Source organism: Oncorhynchus masou, chromosome 6, assembly GCF_036934945.1.
Source record: "Oncorhynchus masou masou isolate Uvic2021 chromosome 6, UVic_Omas_1.1, whole genome shotgun sequence".
Classification (NCBI taxonomy): Eukaryota; Metazoa; Chordata; class Actinopteri; order Salmoniformes; family Salmonidae; genus Oncorhynchus; species Oncorhynchus masou.
Genome location: NC_088217.1, coordinates 74,902,324 through 74,926,267, shown reverse-complemented (window position 1 = coordinate 74,926,267; position 23,944 = coordinate 74,902,324). Strand labels below are relative to the sequence as shown.

At 44.9% G+C, this 23,944-nt stretch overlaps 2 protein-coding genes across 2 annotated transcripts in view; one reads left to right on the top strand and one right to left on the bottom strand.

Moving 5' to 3' along the window:
• Positions 1 to 10,249: 10,249 nt before the first annotated feature.
• LOC135542624 (cysteine/serine-rich nuclear protein 3-like) lies at positions 10,250 to 15,689 on the top strand. The gene is made up of 5 exons (XM_064969731.1): positions 10,250 to 10,985; positions 11,638 to 11,897; positions 13,564 to 13,860; positions 14,124 to 15,057; positions 15,352 to 15,689. The coding sequence occupies exons 1-5, from the start codon at positions 10,829 to 10,831 to the stop codon at positions 15,525 to 15,527; spliced, it is 1,824 nt and encodes a 607-aa protein (XP_064825803.1). The 5' UTR covers positions 10,250 to 10,828; the 3' UTR covers positions 15,528 to 15,689.
• A 6,255-nt stretch (positions 15,690 to 21,944) lies between these two features.
• LOC135542623 (sodium channel protein type 2 subunit alpha-like) overlaps positions 21,945 to 23,944 on the bottom strand; it is a 45,912-nt gene continuing 43,912 nt past the window's right edge. The window contains exon 27 of the mRNA XM_064969730.1: positions 21,945 to 23,944. This exon is cut by the window's right edge and continues 379 nt beyond it. Coding sequence (XP_064825802.1) covers positions 23,092 to 23,944 — 853 coding nt within the window. The 3' untranslated portion in view covers positions 21,945 to 23,091.

Below are 23,944 nucleotides of genomic sequence, written 5' to 3'. Positions count from 1 at the left end.
GAGATACAGCCCTCTGAATAAGGGAGATACAGCTCTCTGAATAAGGGAGATACAGCTCTCTGAATGAGGGAGATACAGCTCTCTGAATGAGGGAGATACAGCTCTCTGAATACGGGAGATACAGCTCTCTGAATAAGGGAGATACAGCTCTCTGAATAAAGGAGATACAGCCCTCTGAATAAGGGAGATACAGCTCTCTGAATAAGGGAGATACAGCTCTCTGAATGAGGGAGATACAGCTCTCTGAATAAGGGAGATACAGCTCTCTGAATAAGGGAGATACAGCTCTCTGAATGAGGGAGATACAGCTCTCTGAATAAGGGAGATACTGCCCTCTGAATAAGGGAGATACAGCTCTCTGAATAAGGGAGATACAGCTCTCTGAATAAGGGAGATACAGCTCTCTGAATAAGGGAGATACAGCCCTCTGAGTAAGTGAGATACAGCTCTCTGAATAAGGGAGATACCGGTCTCTGAATAAGGGAGATACCACTCTCTGAATAAGGGAGATACAGCTCTCTGAATAAGGGAGATACAGCTCTCTGAATAAGGGAGATACAGCTCTCTGAATAAGGGAGATACAGCTCTCTGAATGAGGGAGATACAGCTCTCTGAATGAGGGAGATACAGCTCTCTGAATAAGGGAGATACAGCTCTCTGAATGAGGGAGATACAGCTCTCTGAATGAGGGAGATACAGCTCTCTGAATAAGGGAGATACAGCTCTCTGAATAAGGGAGATACAGCCCTCTGAATAAGGAAGATACAGCTCTCTGAATAAGGGAGATACAGCTCTCTGAATGAGGGAGATACAGCTCTCTGAATAAGGGAGATACAGCTCTCTGAATAAGGGAGATACAGCTCTCTGAATGAGGGAGATACAGCTCTCTGAATGAGGGAGATACCGCTCTCTGAATAAGGGAGATACAGCTCTCTGAATAAGGGAGATACAGCTCTCTGAATAAGGGAGATACAGCCCTCTGAATAAGGGAGATACAGCTCTCTGAGTAAGTGAGATACAGCTCTCTGAATAAGGGAGATACCGCTCTCTGAATAAGTGAGATACAGCCCTCTGAATAAGGGAGATACAGCCCTCTGAATGAGGGAGATACAGCTCTCTGAATGAGGGAGATACCGCTCTCTGAATAAGGGAGATACCGCTCTCTGAATAAGGGAGATACAGCTCTCTGAATATGGGAGATACAGCTCTCTGAATAAGGGAGATACCGCTCTCTGAATAAGGGAGATACCGCTCTCTGAATAAGGGAGATACAGCCCTCTGAATAAGGGAGATACAGCCCTCTGAATAAGGGAGATACAGCCCTCTGAATAAGGGAGATACAGCTCTCTGAATAAGTGAGATACAGTTCTCTGAATAAGGGAGATACATCCCTCTGAATAAGGGAGATACAGCCCTCTGAATAAGGGAGATACAGCCCTCTGAATAAGGGAGATACAGCCCTCTGAATAAGGGAGAACAGCTCTCTGAATAAGGGAGATACAGCTCTCTGAATAAGGGAGATACAGCTCTCTGAATGAGGGAGCTACAGCTCTCTGAATAAGGGAGATACAGCCCTCTGAATAAGGGAGATACAGCTCTCTGAATAAAGGAGATACAGCTCTCTGAATAAGGGAGATACAGCTCTCTGAGTAAGTGAGATACAGCTCTCTGAATAAGGGAGATACCGCTCTCTGAATAAGTGAGATACAGCCCTCTGAATAAGGGAGATACAGCCCTCTGAATAAGGGAGATACAGCTCTCTGAATAAGTGAGATACAGTTCTCTGAATAAGGGAGATACATCCCTCTGAATAAGGGAGATACAGCCCTCTGAATAAGGGAGATACATCCCTCTGAATAAGGGAGATACAGCCCTCTGGATAAGGGAGATACAGCCCTCTGAATAAGGGAGATACAGCTCTCTGAATAAGTGAGATACAGTTCTCTGAATAAGGGAGATACAGCCCTCTGAATAAGGGAGATACAGCCCTCTGAATAAGGGAGATACAGCCCTCTGAATAAGGGAGATACAGCCCTCTGAATAAGGGAGATACAGCCCTCTGAATAAGGGAGATACAGCTCTCTGAATAAGTGAGATACAGTTCTCTGAATAAGGGAGATACATCCCTCTGAATAAGGGAGATACAGCCCTCTGAATAAGGGAGATACAGCTCTCTGAATAAGGGAGATACAGCCCTCTGTCTGGTATTGCTCATGACTCATGTCTATTTGGAATATAATGGCAGAACATATGAAAGGCATCGTTCCGTGATTTGTTCGATGGCGCCTAGTCTAATTTTAGATTTTCCTCTTAGAGTCTCTCTCTCTCTCTCTCTCTCTCTCTCTCTCTCTCTCTCTCTCTCTCTCTCTCTCTCTCTCTCTCTCTCTCTCTCTCTCTCTCTCTCTCTCTCTCTCTCTCTCTCTCTCTCTCTCTCTCTCTCTCTCTCTCTCTCTCTCTCTCTCTCTCTCTCTCTCTCTATTCTGGCAATCCAGCAACATTTTCAACTGAAAGAAAGAGCACATTTGTGTAGGTGGGTGGGTGGGTGGATAGGAAGAGGAAACATTGTTCCACAAAGTCAACTCCCTCACATCTCCTTCAGTCCCCTCCAGCCCCCTGCCTTACCCAGCCCTACTCCCCTGTACTCCCTGTACCCAGAGGTGAAAACAGGTCTGTGTGTCTTTGTGTGTGTCTGCCTGCCTCTGTGTGTGTTAGTGTGTGCATGGGGGCGTGCATGTCTGTGGCAGTAGACTTCTTCAGCGCCAGATGACACTAGGGGCCGTTCCTTTAAGAATCCCATTCAACTGACCCTCTCTGTGAGGTCATTCTAGAATCTAGAGTGGGCTTCATTTCTCAACCTCCCTGCCTGGATGCTGAATGGAGGCTGGTTAGCTAGCCTAGCGCTAATTCAACCAGTCTCACTGCAGTGAGTGAGTCAGGGCTCCTCTCTGCTGTATGACACACACACCATTAACCCAATGAATCCAAACATGAATGTAGGAGGAGGAGGAGTAGAGATGAGAGGAAAGGGGAAGTAGAGAGAGAGGAAGAGAGGAGATGCAAAAGGGTATTTTAGGGCAGTGAGTTAAGTTGAGTTGACAGTTGGCCCGTATTCATAATCGAGACTGAGTGTCTGTGGACAGGGTCAGGACTGGCATCGGTGCTTCCCACTAAGCTTTGTCACTCATGCTATTTGTGGCAACCTGAGCCTGTAAAGTGACACAGTGTTGTTGTGTCTGTCTGTTATACAGGGGGCAGTGCAGGGTTTGTGATTATAAAAGGGAGATTTCTTATTGCAGATCTGTCTCCTTGCCCTTTTTGCTATTTTGTTGAAATTGTCTGATTACACCCCCCCTCTCTCTCCCCCCTCTTCTTTCATTCTATCCTCTTTCTCTTTATGTGATCTCCAGGGGCTTCCTCCTCTACCCCAGTCAGGCTTCGGCACTTCAGCACAAGCTAACGAGTCTTTGTGTGGAAACGGAGGGTGAGAGAGAGCGAGATAGAGAGCTAGAGGGGAGAGAGAAACTGTCTGAGAAAGCTGACAGCAAGCAACACCAGAGAGAGGCAGAGAGGGGGTAGAGAGAGATAATGCATGCAGAGCAGAATTAGGCCGATACCCACTAATTATCAAAATCCAGAAAAGAGATGTTAAATTCTACAACCACCTAAAAGGAAGCGATTCCCAAACTTTCCATAACAAAGCCATCACCTACAGAGAGATGAACCTGGAGAAGAGTCCAATAAGCACACTGGTCCTGGGGCCCTGTTCACAAACACAAACAATTACAAACACAAAGAATTAACAAAAAAAATAGCAAACTAGAATGCTATTTGGCCTTACACAGAGAGTACACAGTGGCAGAATACCTGACCACTGTGACTGACCCAAACTTAAGGAAAGCTTTGACTATGTACAGACTCAGTGAGCATAGCCTTGCTATTGAGAAAGGCTGCCGTAGGCAGACCTGGCTCTCAAGAGAAGACAGGCTATATGCACACTGCCACAAAATGAGGTGGGAACCGAGCTGCACTTCCTAACCTCCTGCCAAATGTATGACCATATTAGAGACACATATTTCCCTCAGATTACACAGATCCACAAAGAATTCGAAAACAAACCTGATTTTGATGAATTCCCATATCTACTGGGTGAAATTCACAGCAGCAATATTTGGACCTGTTGCCACAAGAAAAGGTCAACCAGTGAAGAACAAACACCATTGTAAATACAACCCATATTTATGTTGATTTATTTGACCTTTTTGTACTTTAACCATTTGCACATCATTACAACAATGTACAGTATATAAACACAATTTGACATTTGAAATGTCTTTATTCTTTTGGAACTGCTGTGCGTGTGATGTCTACTGTTCATTTTTATTGTTTATTTCACTTTTGTATATTATCTACTTCACTTGCTTTTGCAATGTTAACACATGTTTCCCATGCCAATAAAGCCCCTTGAATTGAATTGAGAGAAAGATTGTGAACCCTAGACAGACTCCTGGGAGCTAAACAGCAGAGTAAGAGGGTAGCAGCAAGGTCTGTTCTTCTGGGAGCCCTATCGATGTGGACGTTTATGTAGTGAATAATGTGGGGAAGCGCTAGAGGATTCCTGGAGTTTGCAAGGCGATACGACACAGGTCAGTCAGTGGTCACATAGATTATTGAAGTGTGGTGGTAATATTTCCTCACCTTTGGTACTTTTACATTTTATGGGGGGAACTTGCGAATGGGATCCATTCAGCACAGGACACTATGTGTAGCATCTGGTGTGGAGGGAGCTTATGCAACGCTGTGTTCCCAGTGTATATCCTGCTGCACAGCTTACTGTTCTTCCGAGAGAGAGAGAGAGAGAGAGAGAGAGATGTGTTTAGCGAGCGAAGGGGAGGGCGAGTCTCCCTCCACCTATTCTCTCACTACCATTGCAGGGTAGTCTGCTCCTGTGTTCTGTTCTGTTGTGATGTATGATGTCATCCGGTACCAGTTCACAGAGGGAGAAGCTCGCAGCCTCAGGTCCTGTTGTGTGGCCATCAGTAAGGAGGCATTTATTATGAGATTGGGATTTGTGTGGACAGTAAACCACCGTTTTAAGTGGTATTGTTTTGCACATAGTATCCATACTGTCTAAAACAGGCGACGACTGTCCTAATTAAACATGTCTCACATATATATGATGACACCGTTGTCATGGCAACCACCACCGGGTTTTCAAGGAATAGGCAGCATGGTGCACGGAGTGCTGGATTCTGAAGATGGGAATGAGAATACATGACTGAAATGAAGTGTCGGAAGTCGGTACATGGTGCTTGGCTGTAGCCACGGAAACCCTTACCCAGTTCCCACCATCTCCCCATACTGTCACCGTGGGGGGTTGTGTTTGAATTTTAGTTTAGTTTATTCACTCCACCATTTAAAAACAAAAAACAAGAACACATAATACTTGAGAAGCCATACAGGCACATGAGTAACATCATGGAGGATAACACACAACAACGACTGGGACTTATTTCCATTGTGGTCCTCTTGAAACAAGATGGCTGGGCAAGATGCAGCACGGTTGAACACAGTATGACAGCGAGATGTCCTGTACTGTATGTGGAGTGGGGATGGGAAGGGGGGGGGGGGACAGGGCTGCCACTGCAACATCTGTGTATTATGTCTAAAGCATCCCTCTATGAGTCCTGTGTGTGTGCACGCAGAGTGCAGAGATTACATGTGTGTGTACGCAGAGTGCAGAGATTACATGTGAGTGTACGCAGAGTGCAGGTGATTACATGTGTGTGCACGCAGAGTGCAGAGATTACATGTGTGTGTACGCAGAGTGCAGGGGATTACATGTGTGTGCACGCAGATTGCAGGGGATTACATGTGTGTGCACGCAGAGTGCAGGTGATTACATGTGTGTGCACGCAGAGTGCAGGTGATTACATGTGTGTGCACGCAGAGTGCAGGTGGTTACATGTGTGTGCACGCAGAGTGCAGGGTATTACATGTGTGTGCGCGCAGAGTGCAGGGGATTACATGTGTGTGCGCGCAGAGTGCAGGGGATTACATGTGTGTGCCCGCAGAGTGCAGGGTATTAGGGTATTACATGTGTGTGCACGCAGAGTGCAGGGTATTACATGTGTGTGCACGCAGAGTGCAGGTGATTACATGTGTGTGCACGCAGAGTGCAGGTGATTACATGTGTGTGCACGCAGAGTGCAGGTGATTACATGTGTGTGCATTCCTTGATGTGTGTTCCCTTTCAGTCAGTCAACTTGGGTACAACACACTGTGGGGAGTCGCACCCTGGCGAAAACACAATTGGAACACGAGACTGTCTTACGTTGTGCCATCTCGACTGTCCCGTAGTGGTAGAGAGTGCTCACCCCCTGAATGTTGTGTGCTGAAGTGTGTACGATTCTCATACGTTTCCCAATCACAAACAATTAGTTATTCTTCGAATTGCTTGGCCTGGCTAAAGCAATAAGTAAGCTGGCTTACGCTACCGAAACGACGAAGGCTAACATGCCGGGTTCGGATTCGCGACCATGCCCCAAGATACTCACGTTGGTTGTCTTGTATGTCTCGGCTCGGTGCATGCTCAGACTGCCCTCCCTTGAATCTATTTGTGTGCGAGACTAGGGGATGGCTGGCACTGTTCCCCTACTAATCCGTGGCACAGGTTCTCTTGACAATCGAGTAGCATCCTTTAGGGGGCTTCGTGTTTCCGATAGTGACTTCCTCTCCCGGGTAACTGTACCTCGGCTGATGGTTTGGGTCGTTGGTCGGGTAGAATGTCTCCTGGCTCCTGTGCGCACTGTCGCCGGTTACGGGAGGCTACTTGAAGGGCGACAAGGTTCTGTGGGTATCCCCTGTAAATGGAGGTTTTTGGATTTAAAAATAATCTTTATGTAACATTTATTGTGTAACTGGGAGTCTCGTGAGCGCAAACACCCGAAGATCATCAAAGGTAAGCGATTAATTTTATTGCTTTTCTGACTTTCGTGACCAATCTACTTTGCTGCTATCTGTTTGTAATGTTTTGTCTACTGAGAGAGATGTCCTAACATAAATGCTTGGATAGCTTTCGCCGAAAAGCTTTTTTGAAATCTGACACGTCAAGTGGATTAACAACAAGCTAAGCTGTGTTTTGCTATATTGTACTTGTGATTTCATGAAAATTAAATATTTTTAGTAATTTAATTTGAATTTAGCGCACTGCAAGTCAGCGGGTGTTGACGAAAATGATCCCGCTAACGGGATGGATGCATCAAGAAGTTAACGAATGCCTGAAACACTGATGGAGCATTGGCTAAGCCAAATGGTATCACCAAGTACTCGTGGTGACCAGACATTGTGCTAAACAGTCTTCCATTCATCCCCCTCCCGGATGTGGATGAGCTTGTTTGCACTCCGCAGGTCCAATTTGGTTAAAAAAATAAAATAAAACGGGCCCCACGGAGCTTTTCGACAGCTGCCGGAAAACAATGGGAGAGTGTAATAGTACTTTGTGCTGATTTCATTGAGTCCTCTGTAATCAATACATGGACATAACCCTCCATCTTTCTTGGGCACAAAGATGAAGCCAGCTGACGCAGGAGAAGAGGACGTGCGGATGAATCCTTGTTGTAGCGCCTCTTGGATGTAATCCTCCATGGCCTGGGTCTCAGCCACCGACAGAGAGTAGATGCTCCTGCGAGGAGGCACAGACCCTGCCAGCAGGTTGATGGCACAGTCCCAGGGGCGACGAGGAGGAAGACAGGTGGCACAGGTCTTGGAGAACACCTCCTCCAGGTCCTGGTATACCTGGGTTGTTGGGCTGAAGGGCAACCGCAGGACTCTCCGACCAGCATTCGGGTGACCAGTCTGATTCTCATTCGCGACCATGAGATGGTGGGGTTATAGCATTGAAGCCAAGGGAGATCTTGTGAACTGGTAATGTAGAAGGTGATGTTCTCCTGATGAATGGACTCCACGGTGAGGGTGAGTGGTTGGGTGATGTGTGTAATGGTTCCGGATCCTAGTGGCGACTATTGAGGGCTTGAACCGGGAAAGGAGAGGGGGTATGAGATGTTAAGAGAGGAGGCAAGGGTCTGGTCAATAAAGTTCCCTGTGGCACCGGAATCCACTAATGCTGTAGACACAGTACATGAGGGACAGTCAACTAGTATGATGGACACCAAGAAGAGTTTAACAGAAAGTGATGAAGGTGGAATACTCACTCCTGCCCCAGGAGGTGGAAGATCACGTGACTCTGCTCTTGTGGATCCCAGATTAGGAAGTCCTTGACCACAATACAGACAAAACGCCATCTGGCTCCGTCTGCGTTACGGGGAGGCATGTGACCCCTACCTCCATGTGTTCAGGCTCTGATCCAGAGTGTTCACTGAGAGAAGCGATGAGCTGCCGAAGTAGGATATCCAGAGGGACGGCCATCACAATGAGGGCATTCAAGCAGAGGTTGTCATCGACAGGCCAGGTCCATCTGGACCTACTGGTGCAGACCTCTTCTGAATAGCGTACGAATCACCCACTCGATCCATCCGCTGGATGCTGCTACTGTTCGGGACGTGAGCGAAAACTAGGCAGCCGCCTGGTCCCCCTGCTGTAATTGGAGTAGGCACTCACCCCCCTCTGCCCTCCAGGGACAATCAAAGATGCATTTGAACAGAGTCATGATCCCCTCATGAATATAGCTCCTACTCCCCTCTCCCAGACGGCCGTGGCCCATTCCAACACTCTCCCAAATAACCGTGGCAACATTGGACCTCTCGGTGGTGGGGGCTCCCATTTGGTGCATTAGGAAGAGGGAGCACTGAAGTAGGAAGCCACGGCATTTAGATGGGGTGCCGTCATATTTATCCGGGAGGGACAAACAGGCTTCCCTGACCTGAGCGGGTTGCTAAATGTGCTGGTTGTGCCGGTTCGCTGGGTCAATTGGTTGTAGAGTATCCTACGCTAGTTGACAGCAACGCTTCCGGGTATGTTCAAGACGTTGCACACTGTGAAGAACCTCTTCCATAGCCGTTGTACTAGCTGGTCATGGTGTTGACGTAGAAGGTATCCCTGCTCGCCGACCGTCTGGGAGATACTCTGTTTTCCTGCTGCTTCCATTGTTGTAGTCAGTATTCTGTAACAGAGACGCCGAGAGTCGAGAAGCAGGTGAAACATTTAATAAAACAACAACCATGAACCGAGACAACAGTAGAGTCTATTCATAAACACAGGAATAATACCGACTGGGGAAAGAACCTAAGGGAGTGCCAGATATAGGGGAGGTAATAAGTGAGGTAATGGAGTCCATGTGTGCATAATGATGACATGTAAGCGCGCGTAATGATTGATGCCAGGTGTGTGTAATGATGGATCCCAGGACCGGTGGTTAGTATACCCGTCAAACGCCGAAGGGGAGGAGTGGGAGTAGACGTGACACAGCCAATAAATCCAGTAGATAGTGGTTAGAGGTACGATTATGCTTTTTCAACGCCGATACCGATTATTGGAGGACCATAAAAAGCCGATACCGATTAATCAGACTATTTTTTGTTTTATTTATTTGTAATAATAACAATTACAGCAATACTGAATGAACACTTATTTTAACTTAATATAATACATCAATAAAATGTATTTAGCCTCAAATAAATAATGAAACATGTTCAATTTGGTTTAAATAATGCAAAACAAAGTGTTGGAGAAGAAAGTAAGTGCAATATGTGCCATGTAAGAAAGCTAACGTTTAAGTTCCTTGCTCAGAACATGAGAACATATGAAAGTTGGTGGTTCCTTTTAACATGAGTCTTCAATATTCCCAGGTACGAAGTTTTAGGTTGTAGTTATTATAGGACCTTTGACTATTGGATGTTCTTATAGGCACTTTGGTATTGCCAGTGTAACAGTATAGCTTCCGTCCCTCTCCTCGCTCCTCCCTGGGCTCGAACCAGGAACACAACGACAACAGCCACCCTCGAAGCAACGTTACCCATGCAGAGCAAGGGGAACAACCACTCCAAGTCTCAGAGTGTGAGTGACATTTAAAACGCTATTAGCGCGCACCCCGCTAACTAGCTAGCCATTTCACATCGGTTACACGAGCCTAATCTCGGGAGTTGATAGGCTTGAGGTCATAAACAGCGCAATGCTTGACGCACAACGAAGAGCTTTATTCCTCGTTTCTTCTTTCAGTGAAATACGGAACCGTTAGGTATTTTATCTAACGGGTGGCATCCATTAGTCTAAATATTCCTGTTACATTGCACAACCTTCAATGTTATGTAATAATTACGTAGAATTCTGGCAAATTAGGCCGCCCAAACTGTTGCATATACACTGACTCTGCGTGCAATGAACGCAAGAGAAGTGACACAATTTCACTTGGTTAATATTGAATGCTAACCTGGATTTCTTTTAGCTAAATATGCAGGTTTAAAAAATATATACTTCTGTGTATTTGATTTTAAGAAAGGCATTGATGTTCATGGTTAGGTACACATTGGAGCAACGATACGCACCGCATCAATTATATGCAACGTAGGACACGCTAGATAAACTAGTAATATCATCAACCATGTGTAGTTAACTAGTGATTATGATTGATTGATTGATTGTTTTTTATAAGATAAGTTTAATGCTAGCTAGCAACTTACCTTACCTCATCGTCCTATACCTGTTGGGAGAGATCAATGCCCACCATGGCATGAACTGAGCAACCATGTACAGTAGCATGGGTTTGCTCAGCGAACCATGTACACTCTTGTGCAATAACGGTAATAACATTTCTTACCACATTCTTTCTCTTTCTCTCTCAGGGGCAGACGTTGGGTGTTAGAACTACGGCAGGATGAGTGGGATCCTGAAGAGGAAGTTTGAGGAGGTGGAGGTGGACAGCCCCTCCCCCTGCCTCTCTCTCCGGGGGTCTGATGACGAGGTCTCCGCCGGCAGCGACAGCGGGAACAGCAGCGACAGCGTCAACCCCGGCCCCTCCACCCCCGTTGCCCGTGAGTTGCTTACCCAGCTTGCATGTACTTGACTGCTTAACTAACAAAGCCAGCTTTTCCAACTTTGGACAACACTGTCAACTATTTGACCCCAAGTGAATTAAATAGCGCCTTACATTTTGCTAGTGAGTAGCCTTCTATCTTTTCAGTGGAAAAACTCCCAGTTACGAGAACCTCTTCCTCACCTACTGCTTTTCAAATCAGCTGGGATTCCTTCAAGCACCACCAGCATAGAGAGCCTCAGCGGTATTAGAATGATAGGGAGAAACAGGAAGTAACTCTTGGGAGTAGTGTGATTTCATCTCTCTTTAGGAGTCATAGGGGGTGATCTCCCCCAGCTCCTGCTCCCTGTGGGTTTTTAGATGACAGGTTAGGATGTTAGAGATGCTAGAACTCACTCAAAGGGTCCATAGGGATATCAATAACAGCAATGCTCTCGATTGGCGCAGCGGTCTAAGGCACTGCTTCTCAGTGCAAGAGGTGTCACTGCAGTCCCCGGTTCAAACCCTGGCTGTATTACATCTGGCTGTGATTGATTTGTTCTGACTTGGCTAGTTAAATAAAGGTTAAGTAAAACTTTTCTATAGTGATACTTTGTCTCTAAATGCCCCCTCTCTCTCCTTCTCCCTCCTTCTCTCCCTCCCTCTAACAGCCGCTTCTATCTTGAGGCGTGAAAAGCGCCTGCGGGTGCACAATGTGCACTTTGAGAGTGTGACGGTGTACTACTTCAGCCGGCGCCAGGGCTTCACCAGCGTGCCCACGCAGGGCGGCAGCACCCTGGGCATGTCCACACGCCACAGCTGGGTGCAGCGCTACACTCTGGGGGAGTTCGCTGTGGAGCAGGAGAGAAGCCACCGAGACATGCTGCGAGACCACCTCAAAGAGGAGAAACTCAATTCCATCAAACTCAAGGTAGTCAACTCCATCTAACATAGGGGTTCCTAAACTTTTCTAGCCCAGAACCCCATTTTGATATCTGAAAATTCTTGTGACCATCACATACTTTTAATATGGGGCTATAACAGTCAATTGCAAATTAGTCTGACATAAGGTATCCAGCATCCCGGAGTCGCCTCTTCATTGTTGACATTGAGACTGGTGTTTTGCGGGTACTATTTAATGATGCTGCCAGTTGAGGACTTGTGAGACACTTATGTACTTGCCCTCGTGCTCAGTTGTGCACTCCCACTCCTCTTTCTATTTTGGTTAGAGCAAGTTTGTGCTGTTCTGTTAAGAGAGCAGTACACCGCATTGTACGAGATCTTCAATTTCTTGGCAATTTCTCCCATGGAATAGCCTTAATTTCGCAGAACAATAATAGACTGAGTTTCAGAAGAAAGGTCTTTGTTTCTGGCCATTTTGAGCCTGTAATCGAACCCACAAATGCTGACGCTTCAGATACTCAACTAGTCTAAAGAAGGCCAGTTTTATTGCTTCTTTAATCAGGACAACAGTTTTCAGCTGTGCTAACATAATTGCAAAAGGGTTTTCTAATGGTCAATTAGCCTTTTAAAATGATAAACTTGGATTAGCTAACACAACGTGCCTTTGGAACACAGGAGTGATGGTTTCTGATAATGGGCCTCTGTACACCTTTGTAGATATTCCAAAAATAATCTGCCGTTTCCAGCTACAATAGTTATTTACAACATTAACAATGTCTACACTGTATTCTGTTATTTTAATGGACAAAAAATGTGATTTTCTTTCAAAAACCAGGACATTTCTAAGTGACCCCAAACATTTGAACACTGTTTTTCTTCAGGATTTTGGAAATTTTCCCACGACTCCATTTCAATATCAGGTGACCCCACATGGGGTCACGACCCCAAGTTTGGGAACCACTAGTCCAACTAAAGGTAGTGAACTCTGTCTAACTATAGGTAGTCAACTCCATCAAACTAATGGTAGTCAACTTTAGTCAACGTCATCAACCTAAATGTAGTCAACTTTAGTTCTCCATCAAACTAAAGCTAGTCAACTTTAGTCAATTCCATATAACTAAAGGTAGTGAATCTAACTCAAAGTAATCAACTCTGCCTAGTCAGCCCCCATCAAACTTAAGGTAGTCAACTCCGTCTAACTAAAGGTTTGCCTTTAATGCCATTGTATTAAAGTATCCAGCAGTGCAGTGGCAGAGGCAGTTTATTAATAACAGATTGCGTAAAGCATTCACAGTGGCACTTCTCCAAGTGCATTACATTGTACACCGATGTGGTGCATGCCAACTATTTTTGTGCTAGAAATCAGCTAACATAGCAGAGAGATGAGAAAGGAAGGTTTTCCCATTTGTAAGCCGGGGATAACCAGGAAAGCAGGGTGGCATTAGGACTAGGTTATGAATTCAAGGTTAATGACAAATTACATGAATACACAAATTACACAAAATGACCTTTACGTTGTTTATAATGTATTTATTCAGTGTATTCACTAGCACTTTAAGCTGCGTTATCGCAGTGATTCTAATCCAACACAAGGGGATGCGCTAACACAAGCGGTCAGTATTAGGAAGGTGTTCGGTATACTCAGTGTGCATCGCTAGAGAGCATCACCATCTACTCGTGTGATTTTCCTCCAGCTGACCAATAATGGCACTGTTGAGTCGGACGAGGCCGAGTCGCTGACCCTGGACGATATCTCAGAGGACGACATTGACCTGGACAACACGGAGGTGGACGAGTACTTCTTCCTGCAGCCAATGACCACCAGGCGGCGCCGCGCTCTCCTCCGGGAGTCCGGGGTGCGACGCATCGACGTGGAGGAGAAGCATGAGCTGCGGGCCATCCGGGTGTCCCGGGAGGAGTGCGGCTGTGACTGCAGGGGGCTGTGCAACCCCGCGACCTGCGCTTGCAGCCTGGCCGGCATCAAGTGCCAGGTAAATGGAGCTGTGGTGAGGGTCTCCTGAATTACCTCTGTCAGTATGTTTGCCTGTTAAATGATAGCTGGCCCGCTGGCCTGCTATTCGCTGGCTGGATGTTTGCCTGGCTGGTTGCCTGTCTTTTTCCTTGTCTGTCTGTCTGTCTGTCTGTTTGACCGTCTGCTATGTTTATGCCTCTGTCTATGTGTTAGTTATTCATTGGAAATCGGAACCGTCCAGTTTTGGAGGCTCACTGAGGCGTTGGTTGTCTGTCTGTGCAGGTAGATCGAATGTCATTCCCGTGCGGTTGCAGCAAGGAGGGCTGCAGTAACAGCACAGGCCGCATCGAGTTCAACCCCATCCGTGTTCGCACCCACTTCCTGCACACCATCATGAAGCTGGAGCTGGAAAAGAGCCGTGAGCAACAACAACAACCACAGGTCACCAATGGCAATGGTTACCATGGAGAACTACCAGTCAACGTCCCTGTCCAGCGTGCTCTGCAGTATCCCCTGATGTCTGACAACATCCCAGTCCTGCAGGCTCCCATCATGCACCTGCCAAGCGCCAGCGACGCAGAGCAGCATCTAGAAGAGGAAGTAGACGAAGATGAGGAAGACGATGAGGAGGAGTACGAGGATGAGGACGATGGTAGTAGTTTATGTAGCGGCCTCTCTGACTGCAGCACCGACAGCCTGCACACTAGTGACTCTGAGGAGGAAGAAGAGGAGGAGGAGGAAGATGACTGTGAGTCTATGGAGGAGGGGGTGAGTGGACCCCCAGTCTCTCACACAGAGGTGGTTCCTCTCTCCTCTGTGTTGGGTTACACTGATGTCACACACACCAACACCAACCACGCTAACCCCAACTCATACTACCACAACCCTTCATCAGGGTACTACCAGATGGACAACTCAGCCAACTTGAACCCCACACCCAAAGCCCCTAATGAAGCTTCCTCACTCCCCCTCTCACTCCCCAATAGGCAGGGGGCCACGGATGGCCCCACGGTCGTGTCACAGGAGCAGCCTAAAACCACCTCCGAGCCGCACACAGACCACCTCAGCCAGATAGAGCGACTGTATATGCATTTCCCCCACACTGACAAAGCACCAGCAGCCAACGCCTGTTCCTCAGCCCCGCAGCAGAGCAACACTCCCCACAGTGGGGAGACTAGTACACTACACCATGAGCAGCCCTATCAGACACAGGTTAGTGTTTTTCACCATGAATCTTGTTCTAGAGGCAGCTCTGCAGAGTGGTCACTAGCTGGCACAGCCACAAAGTCATAAAATCAGATTTTAAACCTAACCTTAACCCTAAACGTAACCACACTGCTGACCCTAATGCCTAACCCTCACCTTAAGATCAAAAGCACATTTTTGTTTTCATCTATTTTTACAATATAGCCAATTTTGACTCAGCAGCTGGCCTATCTAAAGGGAATCGCTCAGTTCTGCCTCCAGGACAAGACTTATGACAATAATTGTCAATCTGCCTTTCAGACAGTCATGAACGGTAATGATATTACACTGTCACTGAAGAATAGCACACGGTCTGAGGTATCTTTGGGGACTGAGGAGCAGCAAAGCCGGCGTTCTGTCAACGGGCTGGCTGAGGCATCCTCTCTCCTGCCTGAGAATAAAAGGGATCCACCAATTCTAGAGACTAACACTAGTCACTAGCATAGTGTCAGGTAGACTTGTGGCAAGTTCAATGAAACTGGTTAGTGTGATAAGTGAAATTAGCATTCCTTTGCAGCAAGTATGTACATTTGGATTAATGTGCTGACCAACTTAATTAAAGGGATACTGCAGGATGTTGGCAATGAAGCCCTTTATCGACTTCCCCAGATCCAGTTGAACTTGTGGATACCATTTTTAAGTCTCTGCATGTAGTTTGAAAGAAGTTGCTAACTAGCGTTAGCGCAATGACTGGAAGTCTATGGTACCAGATGCTAGCTGTGACCATAGACTTCCAGTCATTGCACTAACACTAGTTAGCAGCGGCTTGCAAAACTACCTCTTAACTTCCTTTGTACTGGATGAAGGATGCAGGGACATAAAAATGGTATCCATGAGTTCATCCGACTGGGGAGGTAGATAATGGGCTTCATTGCCAAAATCCTGAAGTATCCATTTACCAGTGAAACTACATGATGTCAATATCAATTCATTTTCTGTACAGGAGTAATGCTGTTTTTGACCTATCCTAGAAACCGGGTCGCCCGTTTGATTGAATAGAACCTGAAGGACAGTGTTTGTTGTTTTTAACTCCCGATGAATGTACCTTTTTAAAGTGAACGATTAGGTTGCAAAGGCAATTTGTGGGGTTTTGCCTCTGAAGGATCTTTGCACATTATTGCGCACACAGTTTCCATGTCCTGGATCTGAGTGTCTAACAGCTTTTGGACGATGACTGTGAAATAGTTAGAATTAAACAAAATGATTCCTTATTTCAACAATATAACCATGTCGAATGGGAAAATGAAAAGATCATCTTATTTGAGTTAAATGAATGAGCTAAGATAGACGCTAGGGCTTGGACGATATCAGTAACGCAATACTTGTTGGTAGCGTGGCAATGAAACAAACAAAACACGAAGCGGATTTCACTTATTTGCGGAAAACAGCCCTAATGTTGGAAATAAACATTATGTTGTCACCCAGACTCACATGTATTTATTTCCCATACTATCGCACGCGGTATTTACATATAGCAGGTTTTTAAAAGACCAAAGAGTTTTGTCTGCTTCGTGTATAAAATAAAATAATTGCCATGGAAAAAATATTGCGATACTGGTATAGTCACAGCCTTAGTAGATTGAACTTTTATATGGGGTCAACTGGAAAATGTATATAGCCGCAGTTTATTTATGGCTATACAACGTTTATGTAATGTTATGTATGTTTTGATAATGCGAGCATGCTGTGGTTAGTATTGATGACAAATCAACACGATTTTGAAGTACTACAATTATTAAGCGTTGGTCTCGTGTTTATTTGTGTTGTCTCATAGATGTTGAATACTTTGCATGTATTTTGTTAAAAGGAAACACCCTGTTTAAAAATGAAAGTTTTTATATATATATATATATATATACAGTGAGAATGTCAAAATGAAACAAATTAAGTAACATTTATACTTTACATTAGATTGGACAACACTCCAAGATACTGTAGTTAGAGCCACAGACTATAATCATCTCTAGTCGTACCATTACATTTAGGTCCAATTTCAAAAGGACCATGAAACTTGGAAGATGTACGTCGTTTGAAATCGTTTTAAACGTCTTTGCTAAATTTCATGAGACAAGCTATATTTTCAGTGCTGCTATTATGATTTGTTATCAAGCTTTATTGTCACATGCACAGGACACAGCAGGTGTAAAACAGTACAGGGAGAACCTTAATTGGGGGCTCTTTACCAAAAATGCACAATAACGGTAGTATTACAGATGAGAAATAAAACACATGAAATGCGACAGAAGAAGAAAATAAAAGAAACAGGAGAATGGAGTTATATAACGTTCTTATATACAGGTCAGTACAGTGCCAGTACTGTTATTACAGTATGCAGGGGGTACTGGAGGGATTGAGGAAGGAATGGACCTACTCCATCACAGCGTGTTCTTTGTCTCCTCTCTCTTTTCTCTATGTATCCAGTCTCTTCATCTAGCCCCTTTATGGTTCTCCTCGCTCTCTCTGTCTTTCTTGCTCTCTCACGCTCTCTTTCTCTTGCTCTCATGACCTCTCTCCTCTCTCCCATCCTGTGACATCATATCACGTCAGCCAATGAGGTGGTGTGTAGCGTAAGGGTGCCAAAGCGTTCATGTTCAGGTGATCTATAGTGAAGTAAGCTATGTCTGTACCCGTCTCTGGTATTCTGCTGTAGATATGATTTTGTAGTCTATATTGTGGTAAATGTGAAACTGGGTATTTTATTGTGATTAATTCTCGCAGCAGTCTGTTGTGTCATGAAGGCCTTGAAGTTCACAGAGCTCATGTTTTTATTTTATTTACTTTGTCCCAAATGGCACCTTATTCCTTATATAGTGCACTTCTTTTGAAGTAGTACCCTTATAGGGTATTTGGGACACAGACGTCCTGTTCTGTTTAGTTTTGTTCCAGAATGTCTCTTTGTTTATCAAGACTGCCTAAAACTGGGGGCCTAAAATAGATTTTCTCTGTTTGTCTCTTCTTTTTTACACCAACATTTGTTCCTTTTTCCACAAACATCAGACTTTGAGAATAAATAACCAATGGAATAATTGTGTCCCTTGTCAATCATTTTGCTTACGGGTTATTATGACCTTGACATTTTGTCAAGATGAATCATACATGTAATGTATTGTTGTAATTATTAAAGGAAGACAACATGTACATCTAAATACACATAAATATTGCGGTTTCAGTTTATAGTTTTTGTTTTGTTTGTCAACACCCATTTTTCAGTTCCAAATGTAGCCTCTGAAATCCCCAGAGAAAACCAGTGCCATGTTGTCTGTCCCGCCCACAGAGTCAGAGTGAGACGGATTCTCCGGAATGTGTCTGTTTCCCAGGGTAACACATAGCTAAGACTGCTCTCTTGCGCTCAAGACCGGAAGGTTGCAAGTTCAAACCCCCGAGCTAGCAAGGTACAAATCTGTCTTTCTGCCCCTGAACAAGGCAGTTAACCCACTGTTCCTATGCCGTCATTGAAAATAAGAATTTGTTCTTAACTGACTTGCCTAGTTAAATAAAGGTAAAAAAAAAATTACAATAGGTAATGCAAATGATCTCAGTAACGGATTATTCCAGGATGTACCGTGCCTTCGGAGAGTATTCAGACGCCTTGAGTTTTTCCACATTTTGTTAGGTTACAGCCTTATTCTAAAATTGATTAAAAAAACAGTTTTCCTCATCAATCTACAAACAATACCCCATAATGACAAAGAAAAAAACATTTTTAGGCTCTGTCTGGGCCACTCAAGGACATTCGGAGACTTGTCCCAAAGCCACTCCTGCGTTGTCTTGGCTGTGTGCTTAGGGTTGTTGTCCTGTTGGAAGGAGAACCTTCGCCCCCCAGTCTGAGGTCCTGAGCACTCTGGAGCAGGTTTTCATCAAGGATCTCTCTGTGCTTTGCTCTGTTCATCATTCCCTCGATCCTGACTGGTCACCCAGTCCCTGCCGCTGAAAAACACCCCCACAGCATGATGCTGTCACCACCATGCTTCGCCGTAGGGATTCTGCCAGGTTTCCTCCAGATGTGATGCTTGGCATTCAGGCCAAAGAGTTGAATCTTGGTTTCATCAGACCAGAGAATCTTGTTCCTCATGGTCTGAGAGGCTTTAGGTGCATTTTGGCAAACTTCCAAGTGGGCTGTCATATGCCTTTTACTTTGGAGTGGCTTCTGTCTGGCCACTCTACCATAAAGGCGTGATTGGTGGAGTGTTGCAGAGATGGTTGTCCTTCTGAAAGGGTCTTCCATCTCCACAGAGGAACTCTGGACCTCTGTTAGTGACCATTGGGTTCTTGGTCACCTCCCTGACCAAGGCCCTTCTCCAAGATTGCTCAATTTGGCCAGGCGGCCTGCTCTTGGAAGAGTCTTGGTGGTTCCAAACTTCTTCCATTTAAGAATGATGGAGGCCACTGTGTTCTTGGGGACCTTCAATGCTGCAAAAATTTGTTTGGTACCCTTCCCCAGATCTGTGCCTCAACATTATCCTGTCTCGGAGCTCTACTGACAATTCCTTCAACCTCATGGCTTGGTTTTTTCTCTGACATGCACTGTCAACTGTGGGACCTTATATAGACAGGTGTGTGCCTTTCAAAATCATGTCCAGTCAATTGAATTTACCAGAGGTGGACTCCATTCAAGTTGTAGAAACATCTCAAGGATGATCAATGGAAACATGAGTCTCATAGCAAAGGGTCTGAATACTTATGTAAATAAGGTATTTCAGTTTATGCTTAATGCATTTTCAAACATGTCTGTTTTTGCTTTGTCATTATGGGGTATTGTATGTAGATTGCTGAGTTTTTAAAATGTATTAATCCATTTTTGAATAAGGCTGAATAAGGTATGTGGGGAAAGTCAAGGGGTCTGAATACTTTCTGAAGGCACTGTATGTATTTTTATTTAGTATAATGTCAGTTATAGCTAATACTATTCCGATCTTGTTCATACCTTCAAAAGTAGTGATTGTAGAGAATTGAGAAATGTTCAGAAAATACATTAGGAACAAGGTCATAGGTTTGAAACTGACTGTCAAATCAACGTCTTTAGATGTTAGTCCCATGCTATACCTCTATACCTGGATAGTTGACAGATTTAATCATGTCTAAATTATGGCTTAATGAGGAGTTCAGTTGACAACATTGAAATAATCATTAGTACATTAATTAAAATATTATTACAATTACATAATACAAATACAATAAATGATAATAGGTTGTACGGTTTGACTCAATGGAACTGGATGACAAAACCAAAATTCCCTTGCTTGCTGTGTTTGCCTATGGGGGGTTATTGTTTATTGCCCATTTGTGCTGTTGCTGAGCAACTATTGCTAGGTAATCATGGAAATTATTCTCAAGAGTTCAACAGACATAATAACCTACTATAATGACATAATTTGAGTAGTTAATTGAGCACATAAGTTCAGCCTACTGCATGATTTGAGCCAGTCAACAAGCACTCATAGAACATGTTTATTGAAAAAGCTCATTGAAATCAGCCAGAAGTGCTACCCAGACTGTTCGTGTGTCTCCCCACCTCTAGGTGGAGCCACTGACCTTGTTTTGCAGGGAGTCCTCTCTTTGGTGGCAGGCAGGTTAGGGTGTAAATTGGTCCCGTCTTCCCACCTCACAAAAGACTTGTATGGATTAAAGTGCAGGGATATGAAGGCAGTTCATCGATACTATGCATATACTGTAGTACTGTACAGTATAATAAGTGTATTACATGGCTTCTGATCATGGTGTTTATTTCTGATGTAGGAAAGGAGGGAAGGAAAGGGGTTGGGAAGGGTATGCCTGCTCGCAACAAGGTATTGTGGGTAGGCAGTCAGGAAACACTACTGATCAATCAAAAGCGGGGGAGCTGTGATGTCAGGTTGCCAAGCAACAGCAGGGGGGAATCTGGCGACAGGTTCAGCAAAGTGTTTTGAGGCAGTAAGGGCGGGGGTAATCTCAATCTCTCTCCCTCTGTATACAGCTCATGTACAGTATGTCTCCCAGCTGCCTATTGACCATTCAACCTGCTAACAATAGATTGCATAACGCAACAGTTTCATCTGACTGAAAATATTCTGTGTACAACGAATGCGTTCCAAAATCGGTTTTATTTTAGAAATCTTGATTTTGTGTTTTGTGGTCACATCTTTGGTTCTAACAAAAAATGTCACTTGTCACACATTTGCAAATGTATACATTTCAGTGTAACATGAAGTTCAACCACATGGATGATCCCTTCCAACCAGATATACAGCAATATCCAGCAATCGTCATACCTTTCTCTTTTAAGCTCTATCAGAAAGTAACAGGTGTGTAAAAACAAATATGTTCTTATTCTTTAGAATGTTTCCATTCATGTTAGCAGATGAGCTGATCCGAGCCCTGACCTGCATGCCCTTCACTAACACACTACCTGAAGGAAAAATGGCTGCCAATTGCTTTATGGCTCATATCTACAGAAATGTACACGTGTTTCATGTGTCAATGTGTGCAGAATGTAAAACAAGTTGTAGAAAAATGGCAACCTAAACCTTACTTCAAAAAGCAACAGTAGCTACAGTAGAAGCACTATTTATGATACTTGTAATACAAGTAAACTGTAGACCCCCAGTCACACACACGCTCACATAATACCCTTTGGGGGTGGCCATTAAAAGCTAAAAAAGTGCTCTTACATCAAATGGAAGTGTTATGCACACTGTGGGTCTATATAGTACACCATACTATTTATAAACCAAAACAAATCACTATGTTGAAACAATCAGACTTTGAATTAAAGTCATTCATGAACTATGAGTACAGAGTGCAGTACAGACAAGTGCTAAACTCAATGCCAGGTGTCATATGCACATATTATAATGGATTTAGACACCGTTGAAAAAGACCATCAATGTGTTCCCTTTATTATATTTTTGTTAGTCACCTTTCTTTACAAGAGCGTTTCGACAGAAACAAGGAGTGGAGAGAGAGAGAGACACAGAGAGAGAGAGACACAGAGAGAGAGAGAGAGACACAGAGAGAGAGAGAGAGAGAGAGAGAGAGAGATTAAAATACATCTGTCAGATCAGACACATTGCTTTGTGACAATGAAGGTCTACGAAGATGAAGAAGATCTCATTGAATCCCTCCCAATGGATCTGTTGACATACATTCAGGATCTCTGTGTCCATGGGCGTGTTCATAGAAACAGCGTGGGGAGAACAACAGCAAATCATATAGAGGTACAAGATATATCTTTGCCAAGTGTCACCGATGATAGGTTGTGGAATTAAGCGTGTGCATAATGTAACGTTCACGTGATAAATAACCTTGCCTGAGATCTGAGGACCTGGTCTCAGACCTTACCTCCCTGGGATAGCACAGTCTTGTGGTGTGCAGGAGACCCGGTTAGTTACATATACAGTATCTATGCTTATTCCCAGAGGGATACACGAAAACTGCGGCCTGAGCACAAAGAGTTCTGGGAGTAACAAAACGCATGTGGTGTTAGTATTGGAACATGGATTTGTTAAGTAGTTGAGTTTTGCTGTACATGGTGTTCTTCAAACCTTGAAAAGCAGTGGACACATTCTCACAATTGCACGATAAAACATTCCTTACCATAAAAAAAAAGAAGTTATACAAAAATGCAAGAACCTTAAGTAACACGGCGACTGTTATTCAAGACACTGGATGTATGATGGTAGCAGCAGCACTAGCTACAGAAAACTTCACAGTATACACAGGTGTGTCAGATAGTAACACTCAACAGAAAATCACAAGCGGTTTCGCAGCGGCTTTTTGAGTAGCTGTCTTTCACTTACTCCTGGCAGTGATACATAACAATAATCTTCCCCTGCCTTGTTACTATGTAACCCCCTGGAACAGTCCCCTTAAATGGCTCCAACCCTGCTCTCTGGCCTCAGCCTTAGCTAGCTACATATCAGTTTGGCCTAGCACCCAACACCACCACACACCCTACACCAACACATTAGCATTTAGCATACATCGATAATCCAAAACTGTAAACAAGTTTTCCTTCAAAGCAAACGTCTTAGTACCCATCATTTCTCCTCTTCTTCACTTGTTTATTTTGCTCTCTTAGATCTTTCTCTCTGTCCTCTTTCTCCCTCTGTTCTTTCTCATATTTGTCCTTTTCCGACTTTGTGGCACTGTTGTACGAAGGCAGCGAGGCGGTGGAGGACGTCATGTCCATTTTCTCTGTGGAGGTGGAGTTGTCCGCAAACTTCCCAATCACCAGCACCTCCTTGTCCTCCAGCTCGCACATCACGCTGCCTTTAGGCTGCTCCTTGTAGAGCTCTGCTGCTTTCTTCAGGGCGAGTCGGGCCAGGTAGCACCTGAAGGACCTCTGGATCACCACGGCAGACATGTCTTCCTGCTTGCGCCGCAAGGTACTGGTGATGGGTTCGTAGGAGACTTTGGAGGGGTTGGAGGCCATGAAGCGCTCCTCCATCTGGCCCCGGAGGAGGTCCAAGCCTTCGCCCTCTCCCAGGACACGCTTGGTGAAGGCAAACAGGATGTCAAGGCAGTGGATGCGCTCCCCGCTGACCATGGGCAGATCCATTTTGATCAGCTGGATGTGGTTGGGCTTGGCCATTCGCAGCGGTGGGTCCAAAGCGTCTGCAAAGTCCGACAGCTTGTCGTACTCCACGAACTGAGTGGCGTCCGGGTCGAAGCGCTCCCACACCTCGTAGAACATCTCAAAGTCGTCCTCGCTCAGCGGCTCGGCCGACTCCTCAGTGGCCACGCTGAAGTTCTCCAGGATGACGGCGATGTACATGTTGACCACGATGAGGAAACAGATGATGATGTAGCTGACGAAGAAGAACATGGCCACTGGCGGGTTGCCGCAGTTTCCCCGGTACAAGGTGCCCGGGTGCTCCATC

Excerpts from the sequence above, each read along its gene's own strand:
- LOC135542624 (XM_064969731.1), top strand. The coding sequence starts at position 10,829 with ATGAGTGGGATCCTGAAGAGGAAGTTTGAGGAGGTGGAGGTGGACAGC. Across the intron at positions 11,898-13,563 it reads TCAATTCCATCAAACTCAAG|CTGACCAATAATGGCACTGT; the intron begins GTAGTCAACTCC and ends ATTTTCCTCCAG. Across the intron at positions 15,058-15,351 it reads GCCCTATCAGACACAGGTTA|TCATGAACGGTAATGATATT; the intron begins GTGTTTTTCACC and ends CCTTTCAGACAG.